Source organism: Acipenser ruthenus, chromosome 1 (assembly GCF_902713425.1).
Source record: "Acipenser ruthenus chromosome 1, fAciRut3.2 maternal haplotype, whole genome shotgun sequence".
In the NCBI taxonomy this organism is placed as follows: domain Eukaryota; kingdom Metazoa; phylum Chordata; class Actinopteri; order Acipenseriformes; family Acipenseridae; genus Acipenser; species Acipenser ruthenus.
In genome coordinates this window covers 59266038-59278405 of record NC_081189.1, presented here as the reverse complement: position 1 = coordinate 59278405, position 12368 = coordinate 59266038, and the positions used below count along the sequence as shown (strand labels likewise).

Below are 12368 nucleotides of genomic sequence, written 5' to 3'. Positions count from 1 at the left end.
TCTACTGATTTTTATTCAGCAAATTCTATCTATCTATCTATCTATCTATCTATCTATCGAGATATATATATATATATATATATATATATATATATATATATATATATATGGTGTTTTCATTTAGATATAAAAATACTACTACTACGACTACTACTACTAGCCTACTACTACTACTACTAATAATAATAATAATAATAATAATAATAATAATAATAATAATAATAATAATAACAATAATAATAATAATAATAATAATAATAATAATAATAATAATAATAATAATAATAATTCTTTATAAGAAACAAAGAACCTGAAATTGAATTAATATGATAATGCGTTGCACACATGTTTTATGGTAGGCTAAATAAGAACACATATTTTGGTATCTGTAAATATTTTATTTATATATTCTTTAAACGTTCATGTTGTAATCCTGTTAGATACAATTTCAGGATTAACTGGCGATGTGCATGTGAGTGTGCGTGTGTGTGCGTGTGTGTGCGTTGCCATTGCAACATACACATAAAAACAAAAACAACAACAAAAAACAAATAAAACATTGTTCATTGTTTCCCAGGATATTGCAGTAAAGCTATTCTGTTAGTTTAGTTTAGTCTCCTGGTTTAACAGAAAAAAAAAATAATAATTCCAACCGTGGCGTCGTTTTAACTGTTTTAGGTAGATTTTCGATCTATAATCGCATTGGCGTTTTCCACCTGAAGTGACACCCCTTGCCTTATTAACATCAGCACATAGAACAATGAAAAAAAAAACAGACAAAAAAAACATGTTTCTGCATTTCAGGGTGGCGTTAAGATCTGCACAGTTTAGATAATCGAGCAGGGTATCGGCGAGTTGTGGATAGGTAACTTCAGGGTTTTCAACTTATAAATCTAAGTGCTAGTTAGAAGGCTACTGGATACTCGATAACCCATTGAGGATACTAGTCACCTAAAATGCCTGTGCACACACAGTTTTTAAACTTTTCTAAAATCAGTGTCACTTGAAGTGTCTTCAGATTCCTTGCTGTTAGATACATACTTTTTACTTTTGTCTAAAGAAACCTCTTTGTCTCTCTTTGTTTCTTCTTTTTTCCACTTCATTCGTCGGTTCTGGAACCAAATTTTGATATGTCTTTCGGTGAGGTTTAACATTGCAGCCAGCTCAATCCTTCGGGGCCTGGAGATGTATTTGTTAAAATGAAATTCCTTCTCAAGTTCTAACAGTTGTGCTCTGCTATATGCAGTACGAGTCCTTTTATTTTCATCCTCCTCCGATTGATAAATATTACCTGTAACAACAACACATATTTTTCACATATTTTTCTTTCTTGTTAAATAACTTTAAATTATATATATATATATATATATATATATATATATATATATATATATATATATATATATATATAATTTATTATATATAATTTATTTCTTAGCAGATGCCCTTATCCAGAGCGACTTACAATTGTTACAAGATATCACGTTATTTTTTACATACAATTTACACATTTTTTTATATACAATTACCCATTTATACAGTTGGCTTTTTACTGGAGCAATCTAGGTAAAGTACCTTGCTCAAGGGTACAGCAGTGGCGTCCCCCACCTGGGACTGAACCCACGACCCTCTGGTCAAGAGTCCAGAGCCCTAACCACTACTCCACACTGCTGCCCCATATATATACCTAAAACGCATCAAATCATTTAACAATTTCATGATAAATTTCCTAATAGGCGCCTCTAAACCAACTCTCCATTGTGTTAATTTAGTGTTAGCTTTTGGATACACACCTGTACAGGGAGGGCTCACTAAGTATGAATGAGATCTTGCACTTCTCATCCATGGGAACTGGAATTGCCCTTTGGAGTCTGGCACAGTGCTGAATCCATTTGGGAGATATTCTTGGTGTTCCTGCTCAGAACTAGAACTCTGACAGGGAGGCATCTCGTTAGGCATTAAATCCCTTTGGTTCCGATTGTCATAACAACTGAAGGAAGGTCTGTGAAAGGTGTTCTGCTCTGCGCCCATTGCATACAGGCAGGCAGGTAGGTTCAGATTGTATTCCTCTTGGTTCTGTCCATATCCATTTTCAAAATACAGATCCAGGCCATCCATGGCTAATGAAATAGGCTACAAATAACATTAGCTTCAGAAACTCTTTAAAGGCTGTCAGATCACTGCCTACTTGGATGAACAAAGCAACTGTTAACCTGCTAATGCTTTACCTGTTGGTTATCACATGACCAAGAGCAAATACCTAATTGGTTTGTAAATTCCAGTGCAATGTTTGCCCTCACGTCCTTGTGTTTCACTCAATCTATTTTAAGTGAGTTATTCAGCAACATAAAGCTAGCCACACCTAACTTTTTTTCCCCTATTTTTTGTGGTCTGATTGGCTTGTCTACGTATGTTTGTATGTATGTATGTATATTCAATAGTGTTGACTGAAAGGGAGCTTCAATTCAAAATAAAAACACCTGCTTTCTCTTATTAGACTACTACTACTACTACTACTACTACTACTACTAATAATAATAATAATAATAATAATAATAATAATAATAATGTGTATTATTATTATTATTATTATTATTATTATTATTATTATTATTATTATTATTATTATTATTATTATAAATAGTACTAGTAGTAGTAATAATATGGTAGCCTACTTAAATGTAGGCCTGTCATTATAATCTCAGTAATAAACTAAATCATATGTATATATTATGACTTTATTTTAGGGTACTAGCCTCAAAGATAAGTTTAAAATGATGTTTATAAGCAATTATTTAATTATTTCCCTTTTAACCTGAAAGAGGCCAGGGTGCAGAAAGGTAACTATTTGTCTTTGCCTGCTTGCTTTGCCAATCTCTTGCTACTAATTAAATACATTGTATTTGAAGTGCAACACATTGTGGGACAGACCTGCGTACCATTTTTGTGAGTGAAAGGAAAATAAAACTGTTAATATTAAATACTAACCACTAATCAGTTAACAATTAATCTTTGAATCCTAAATAAAATATCATGGTCGCTTGTTTCTAGTTTTAGCTTTCACTCCACAGAAAAGACCTAGTTCATCTATAACAATATTATGTTTAAATAAATTAGTATGAAAAAAAAAAAATGTACCGTCCTAATTATAAGCAATAGATATATTCGCTTGTTTAATTTCAAAATGATAAAACTGAAGTGAAATGGGTGAACCCTAACAGCCTAACAAAACATTAGGCCCCTACTTACTTTTTCCGCTGACACTTAAGAAATTATCTTTGTTTCCCTGAAACCAAAAATCGATAAATGCAGTAAATAAAGAGTGAAACTCTGTACTCTGGAAATGTTATTTGCTGTATGTCGCTGCGTTATCAAAGAAGTGATAGCTAAGTTGGAAATTCAAACACTTAACATGGAGGTAATAGTGCACAAAGAAAATAAAGCATTATTAGTAAACTCCTGCTCAAGTTTGTACTTCTACCAAATACGTTTCATGGGATTCATCTCAATTAGTAAACACATATTGAAAGTAACCCAAGTTTACAACTTTAATTGACTTACTTTACGTTAAGTTTAGTGCCCCCCCCCCAATATTTGAATAGTAAATACTACCTTTTCAGATACCCCTTTATTATAACTACCACTTATCAACAGATAGTCATTTTTTTTAAATATAAATTTAGTCGTCGCCAATGGTTTTTATCCCGGTTTTCTCCCCAATTTGGAATGCCTAATTATTATTTTTATCTTGGTTCATCGCTGCAACTCCCGCCCTGACTCGGGAAACGGCGGCAGACACACGTCCTCCGAAATGTGTCCTGCCAAGCCGTCTTTTTTTGTGCTGTTGGAGGACAACACAGATCTGAGTGTTTTCTAAAGCAGACCTGCAAGCACGCTATCAACCACAGGAGCTGCTGGTGAACTGAGGATTACCTGAACTCTCCCCACCCGGGCGACGCACGGCGAATTGTGGGCGGCCCCCAGGGAACTCCTGGCCACGATCAGCGATGGCATAACCTGGACTCGAACCAGCGATCTCCAGGCGGAGCGGCGTTACTGGATGAACCACTTGGGAGCCTCCAGATAGTACAATTTTGTTTAGCATGTTTGTCTAGTTCTCTACCGAAACAACATGACAGCATGACATAATGTTAATCCATAAAGTTCAGTCTCTTGTAGAGTCATGGTAGTTATTCCATTTTGCTGGTATCACCTTATTCATACTTGGCAGGAGTGATTACTATGGCTCTCAATTCTGCATGTTTAACTTGAGGTTAAGTAAACCCTTTTTCAGTGTCAGAGAGTTAATTGTACACTTAAACAACTTTAAGTGTAGCCTTTACTCACATATTTTAAAGTATATGAACAAGCTACAATTAGGAACAACCCCCAAAATATGTGGGTCCAGTTCAGTTTAATCGCAGTGGAAAGTATATACGACCATGAGTTATAATCTGACAGGTGTGTTTTTGTATGGAAGTGTGAACAAGCTGGCTGCAGGGGTGACGTCAGACCAGAAACGAGGAAGGACACAGCTAAGTTCAGTGCAAAGGTGCTGCAGCACTTTCTAAAAATACACAGAAAATAAAACAGTTGAACAAAGCAGCACACGGCACTTTGAGCCGAAATAAATAGACAAACAAAATGTACTAACACTAAACAAACAGTGAACAAACAAACAAACAAGTATTATGCACGAGCAGCATTTGTTTATTTTATATTTGATTTAATTTCTCCTTCTCTCTTTCTCTCCCGTTCTCCACTCATGAACACCCAACCCCGAGTGAGTGAATCGTGCAACTATTCAACCAGCTGTGCTGTTATTCAATTACTAATTAATCATTCACTTGAATCCCAGCACGTGAACTAATTAATCATTCACTTGAATCCCAGCACGTGAACTAATTTGTGCACTCCCTGTGCTCACATACTATTACATTTTATCTGCACGTGAAGTGATTGTGCAATCCCTGTGCCTAAATACAATTATACATTTTACATCACCTGTGCTACATAACCCACACTCCGTGAACCAATACATACCCACAACATAAACACCCTACATACAACATAAAACACAAATATACGCACAGGGGCGGGTCACCCCACCACAGAAAGCCATCAAAGGAAGCCATTTACCTTTACTTTGTACCTGAACTTAAGTGCCTGAGTAGAGGTATGTGCATGTTTGTGTTGGCATGGTCTGGTACTGATTCATTGGAGGGTAAAATCAATGACCATTTGATTTGAGTTTCATGGCCGATCAGCAATGCCTAACTTTTACCCTGATGGATGAATTGTGTTTTAAGATGAAAATACTATTCACCATGCCAGCATGTTCTGTGAGTGGTTGGTGAAAGATGAACTAGAACCCACAAGTCAGCCATGGCCCACACATTTCTTATATTTTAATTTAACTGATCATCTATGGAAGGAGCAGTAGCATAAAATGTGTCCCTGCGGCAGGCTCAACAGCTTTGATTTGGAAACAGCACTCATAGATGTATTGAATGGTGCTGCATAAAGGTATACTAACCAGTGAAAAGTGTATATTATAGCTGAAAATGCAACACCTGGAACAGCCTTTTTGTTTATACTAATGATTACACATTTTAGTATGGTTAGTGCAAAATGTAATAAAATACCTTCTGACAATACATGTTTATATGGGAACCCCTGTACTACATTAGAAAGTGCAGGCAAGAAGTAATTTAAAAAAAATGTACTTAAAACTTCAGATTGGTGGTACATGAAGCTGGATGATTCTGTAACATATTCTACAAGGTGATTCATGTTAATCTCCAAATAAATAGACCATTATGCTATAAGATGTAAATAAAAGTACAGCATAGTGTTTCCCTTTAAATACACAAATAATGTTATTACATACTGTCTAGTAAAATGTATACTATATATACGCACAGTCATGTGATGCTGTTTAACCAATCAGAGGTTGTTATTTTTCCAAGCCCTGCGTGTGTATCTCTCTCTCTCTCTCTCTCTCTCTCTCTCTCTCTCTCTCTCTCTCTCTCTCTCTCTCTATATATATATATATATATATATATATATATATATATATTTATATATATAACACAGCTTAGAAAAATAACAACCTCTGTTTGGTTAACCAGCATCAGATGACCTAGTGTATATATAGCGTATACCATGGCTTGCATACTAATGAGCCACTTCACACTGAATAAATCACTACGCACCACTACATTCTAAATTCCATGACAAACTGCCATTTTATTTGTTATTAGTTACAAAAACACAGCCAAAAATTAGTGACATTCCACCTATTTCCTTTAATATATTTGGGGAGGAAACTCTACTTAATTGGTACAACACCAACTTTCTGAATGAAGACAGCAGTCCATCTGAAATAAATACGTGCACCAGCAAGAGTAGACACATAACAGTAGATGAGGAACAGCTAAATGAAACAGAAGAAAACAAAGACTGAAAAACACACACAAAAAAACTACAGCATGGGCTGGTTAAGTACTTAAAGAAAAAAATATGGCCATTCATTTTATGGAAATAAATCCAAAAAAATCTGAACAACATTAAAGGAATTTTATGCCAGTGCAAGAAGTTTAACTGGACACTAGTATTCAGTCTCCAGTTTTATAACATTGAGCTAGACTAAATACATATTTTAACAGTATACGTTTTAATACCTCTGCTGACAGCGAGTTTAAAACCAACAAGAATGTATTCCTGTCAGTCATGAAAACTTTTAGAAAAGCAGGTAAAGGCAAGGTCAGACACACCCCCCCCCCCCCCCCCCCCGATTAACGGCCTGGATTTGAAACGTCTGCGGTAAACTGAGACGCAGTCCCCTGACACCACGGTCAGGTTGGTCCGTAAAGTCTGGTTTGATCTTCAGTTAATGTGGCATGATTTGGACGCGAGGGTCTCCGACAACTAACGAAAACATCGTGTGATCCGAAAGGATGAAAACCGACTTGAATATGTGTGCCTTGCATATAACGAGGACACAAAACTCACCCTTACTTCCTCGGTGTCATTTGAAATTCCGCTCAGTGTTCTAGTTTCTAGTGAGATGTCACTTTCGATGTAGAAATTCACAGTAAATGGACACGTGCAATTTATTTTTAATAAGCGAACAATAAATTAAATTAAATTTGGTAGGGCCTACTATATTACACTGCGGGTGTATATACAATAAAAGTTTCTGGTTTTGTCTTAATTTAAAATGCGTTTTAATTATTTTAATTATTCTTCATCCCCTAAATTACAGTTAGCCTGTTAAAAGCGGTATAAACCACTTGGTTCTGTACTTCTGGGGTGGTAAGGCCCTTTTGGTTTACGCCTCGGGCCTTATAACCACCCCAGGCGTGGTATATATCATGGGAACCTCATGGTCCGTCGTGTTTGATACCTTACATTATTATTATTATTATTATTATTATTATTATTATTATTATTATTATTATTATTATTAATAATAATTTATATAGCAGACGCCCTTACCCAGGGCGAATAATATCAATATCTCTCTCTCTCTCTCTCTCTCTCTCTCTCTCTCTCTCTCTCTCTCTCTCTCTGTATATAGGCGACAAAGGTTGTTTTTATCACATCTACTATACCATTTCTTAACTATTGGGCAGTGTTTCGTTTTTACTAATCAAGGGAATTACAATTCAGTACTTTTCACCCATTATTCAAAACAGTCAATCCTAAATTATAAGGTAAAATATAAGAAAGGAGAAAGAACATTTATAAACCTAGAATCAAACAACCATATAAAGTCATATAATTCAACACTGTCAAATTGTTTCGCATATTTGCATTAAACGCTTTAGAAACTAGCATAGTTTCTTGTAGTTTTACATAGAATCGTTTACATGGTTTTTAAACTATTCTGCATGGTTTTAAGTTTGTTTCTAGATAACAAACTACCCAATCTTAAAATTTACACTAAAGAGAATTTTACTTTTACCTGATATTTACCTCATTCATTGCATACACCACACACAGTCATGTTATTTTTATTGTTAAAATGTCCTTAAATGAACAAAATGTGTTGTGTTAAAGTGTTAAATCAAATGAAACACAAACTGTTTGTATTAAGATATGTACACATATTTGTCATATTTTTTCCTTAATCAAAAAATCTGTTATTTTAACACATGCATTTTTATTGTAACAATAAGTTATATTTCAAAAGAGCGACACTAAGGCAAAGAGATGTTAGGTGTAATTCATCAGCTAAATTAAGTAGGCCTACCCAAAGAAAGCAGGACACGTGTCCAACATTAACCAGCCTCATCTTCCTACCAATATCCGATCGAGCTTTCCTATAGACCCCCCGAGTTATCAGAAATTGTTTATGTATTTTAGAATCACCTGATGCGGGTCCTTTTTTAATTTCGAGAGCTAACATTATACTCGGCACTATCCCCAAAGTGTCGGTCCCTACGCAAAAACAAAACTTATTTTGCGCATTCACATTGGAGTTTCCTCCTACTTTCCCAACGGGGTACCAGCTGCAGGCTGGTGAAAAGAAGGCTTATTAATTGTTCTTTGTCATGCAGAATTACTTGATTTTCTATAGAAAGTTACAAAAGACTTTTTTGAGAGTTCGGCTATTTTTTTCCTGTGGTAATATTGAATCATTTGCATACATTCACCTCTTCGTCTGCCAGACTCAGGTAGCGTGCGCCTTTCCCATTGTGCGCTTTCCTCACCTTATTAACTCGAGTGTTTGAATTGTTACAGAATGCTGCGTTCAATTCACATAAATGTTTTAAATGATTAAGTGGCGATATTGTTTTAAACAAAACGAACAATAGAGTAACCAACTATCTGACGTGTCTCCCGATTGCTAAAAAACAAGAAATAGAGTACGTACTTCCACGTTTATTAAAACATGAAATAGATATATTCCGTTTATTATAAGCTATCCATTTGATATGTGCAGAAGGTACCTTGAAACCGTAAATTGTTAACCGTTATTATATCCAACTGGCTCGTTGGCGTTGTTTTCGAATAAAAGGTCTACTCCCTGGTTGGTCTATTTCTTGTTAATTAAGATCAAACTATTTTCCACAAGAAAACGAAGACAACCCAAAAACTGGAGCTAATTGCATTGTTAAGCAAATTTTACGGCACCATAATCTTTATCCCCACACCTGCGAGGGGTCGACTCTAATTCCATTAATAGAAAATTCAATATATATTCATTAGGTGTCTTTTCCCTGATAATATATTGTCAGAAGCATGCAATAAAAGTTGCCCATTTATTCTCACCCTGAATGAGCCTGGGTCTTCACCTGCCTCCCCAGTCAATTAGGAATGTATCGCAAATTCTATCAGAAGACGAGTTAAATTAACCGTTAGCTAATTTCATTTTGCCCTTCTACGTAATCCTCCTCTTTTCAGATTTTCCTTGAATTTACCACACGTTGAAGGGTTCAAACAGTGTCTAATGAAACAGTGACTAAATGGTTCTCTGTAACCCACAGTGGAATCCTTTAACTGCGCCTTCAAAGTGTCTGGGTTCGCAGCAGTCGGGGGTCCCCTAAATGCACGTCTTTGGCAGTACAATCTAACCTGTCAAAGCCTGCTCGGCCAATGTAGCCCCCCTTTCAGCTTTGCAGCCATTGCAACATAATTGTCCAAACCTATTATATTGGACTTTAAAACTAGAATTAATCTTCTTTTGGGCAGTTCACTCTAAGGTTCATTGTTTACAAAAGCTTACAAGACTGGTTTGGGAAATAGATTAGGTTTTCGGTATAAAGTGATGAGTGTTTTAAAGTTATCGTTTTATATTGTAATCAAAAAAAAGTTTGGGGAAAAAAGGTTCAAATAGATTAAATAATTAAAACTTTAAAATAACAGGTGGCAGAAATAACCTACAAATAGTATTATTATGTTGACAGAACCAATATATCAATCGATTTTGTTTACTTAAAGTGACCATAAAGATTAAAATCCCACATTTTGTGTGATGTCCATCGAAAAGCAATTCTACTTCTTGGTATAATTCACATTTAATGAATTGTTTTCTGAAGACATTTTTATATACAAATGTTGTATGTCTTTCCATTACATATGTTATCTTTTGTGTAGATTTGTGTATAAAGAGCTGGGTCGCGCGCTATACTTGTTGCACTGGTGCATAAACATCTCGCGCCTACTTTATTTACTGTAGAGTGCACTCAATAGTATTAAAAAGACTGAAGTCTGACCTCTTTGAGCAATGATGAGAAGATAGCGGTAAAAGACCCATCAAAGCACCAAAAGCTATGTCATAAAGTGACAGGTGAAGTGACAGTATAGTTTATAGAGTTGCTCAATTTCGCCCCTATCTTTTCAAAGCTTGTCTAACAATCTTTGTCACCTCTATAGAAATGCACACAATGAAAAGCAAAGCCAGGCGGGCTCCCCATGTTTAGTGCTGGGCAGTGCCAACCACAGTGTTTTAAACAGATGACATTTGTCATTCGTCTATTAACATGAAAATATACTTTTTTCTGTGTATAACATATTTCACCACTATCCTGGTTGACGTTTACTGCTCCTAATTATGAACTGCTGTTTTGAAATTTGAAAGTTGAAAGTTTTGCTGTAAAGATTCCCTTGCAAAATTAAAATAGATGCATCAGGAATGACTCTTCAAAACGCGTGTAGTCTTATTTTATTCGAGAATATTCAAGAAATATTAGCCCTGATTTTATTTGTTATTATTTATTTATTTATTTATTTAACCCAAATTACAGGCTACTGTGTGAACTTATCAACTCATGGAATAGGACGTTATGCAAAATATAACATCACTTAATGTCCAGACCTGTTGTACGCAGCATACTTTGGGCAGCACCATTCGTAGAAGTCTGCATGTGCAATATTTAATTAATCAAAACAGACTCGCAGTTTAGTTTGCAGGAATTGTTCAGATACGCTACAGGATGACATTTTATGACTGATAGTCTGTCCAGTAGTGTTGTTTATATTCCTTTATTTTCAATGTCAATCAATTTATTTCTTAGCAGATGCCCTTATCCAGGGCGACTTACAATTGTTACAAGATATCACATTATTTTTACATACAATTACCCATTTATACAGTTGGGTTTTTACTGGAGCAATCTAGGTAAAGTACCTTGCTCAAGGGTACAGCAGCAGTGTCCCCCAGCTGGGATTGAACCCACGACCCTCCGGTCAAGAGTCCAGAGCCCTAACCACTATTCCACACTACTGCCCTACTACTCCACACTGCTGCCCAACATTTAAGTGTCTTGTCTTAAAAGGCGCTTTTCATATATTTCGTCTACTTTTAGGCTATTTGTAACTTGTAAAACAGTTGGGACAAGCTTTGTGAAATAAATATATTTGTTATATAAATATAACGGTTCATTTTTAACATCCAGACCAGGATCCAGATGTAAACACCGTTGACATTCAGCTTGCGTCCAGAGTTACGCTTTTGTAGCCTACTGTGTACAATTGTAAACAATATGACACTTAAATACCAAAAGCGTACACTACACAAACGACAAGTGTTAACAAATTTTGGCTTCATATAGTGATCTCTCAAAATGTGTTCACTTATATACTTTGCCCAACCATCTGGGCAACACTATAACAATAATTTTTAAAAAGAATACAAAAAGTTTATCACTAGTAGGCTTGGTGGTTCAGTGTTCAAATCCCGGCGCAGCCATTGACTCACTGTGTGTGACCCTGAGCAAGTCACTTAACCTTGTGATCCGTCCTATAAATGAGACACCGTGGTCATATTCTAAGTGACTCTGCATCAGCAATTGTAAGTCGTTTAGGATAAAAGCGTCTGCTAAATGATTAATAATACAAATAATAATATTATAAATTAAATTGTTTTTGTTTTACATCATTGCAGTAAAATAGCGTGTTTGTTTTATACACTCACGATTTTTATAGAGGCAGTTTTTGCACATGGTTTAACAACTTGTTTGGCGACTCATCTGTACCCCGTTTCCAAAGCGCAATATCCTCAAGAAAATACTGTCAATTTCAGAGTTGCAAACCTTGGCACTGATAGTAGGATGCAATGGCAAGTTGAGTGGTTACCTAACCACTCTTAAGGAAAGCAACTCATATTTTCCAAGCAAATGTTATCTTTTTGCATTTAAGGTTTACAGTAATTTCAAATACACAGAAAGGTGTGTGTGTGTGTGTGTGTGTGTGTGTGTATGTGTGTTTGTGTGTGTGTGTGTGTGTGTGTGTGTGTATAGATACTGACGTTATCTATATGGATGAATCCCATTTAACACTGTTTGTAACTTGCAAATTCACTTTACTACTTACATTTTATAATAATTTGAAACATCCGAGACGCGTAAACAATATGGTGG

The 12368-nt window shown here is 35.5% G+C and overlaps 1 protein-coding gene across 1 annotated transcript; it reads right to left on the bottom strand.

Annotated features, from left to right (window-relative positions):
* Window positions 1-364: 364 nt before the first annotated feature.
* On the bottom strand, window positions 365-2167 carry LOC117972472 (pancreas/duodenum homeobox protein 1-like). Its single transcript, XM_034921554.2, has 2 exons — window positions 1794-2167; window positions 365-1291 (listed from the first exon to the last, which is right to left on the bottom strand). The coding sequence occupies exons 1-2, from the start codon at window positions 2116-2118 to the stop codon at window positions 978-980; spliced, it is 639 nt and encodes a 212-aa protein (XP_034777445.2). The 5' UTR covers window positions 2119-2167; the 3' UTR covers window positions 365-977.
* Between the last annotated feature and the right edge of the window lie 10201 nt (window positions 2168-12368).

Coding starts and splice junctions, on each gene's coding strand:
- LOC117972472 (XM_034921554.2), bottom strand. CDS start 2,118: ATGGATGGCCTGGATCTGTATTTTGAAAATGGATATGGACAGAACCAA. Junction 1,292..1,793: donor AGTGAGCCCTCCCTGTACAG/GTGTGTATCCAA, acceptor TTGTTGTTACAG/GTAATATTTATCAATCGGAG.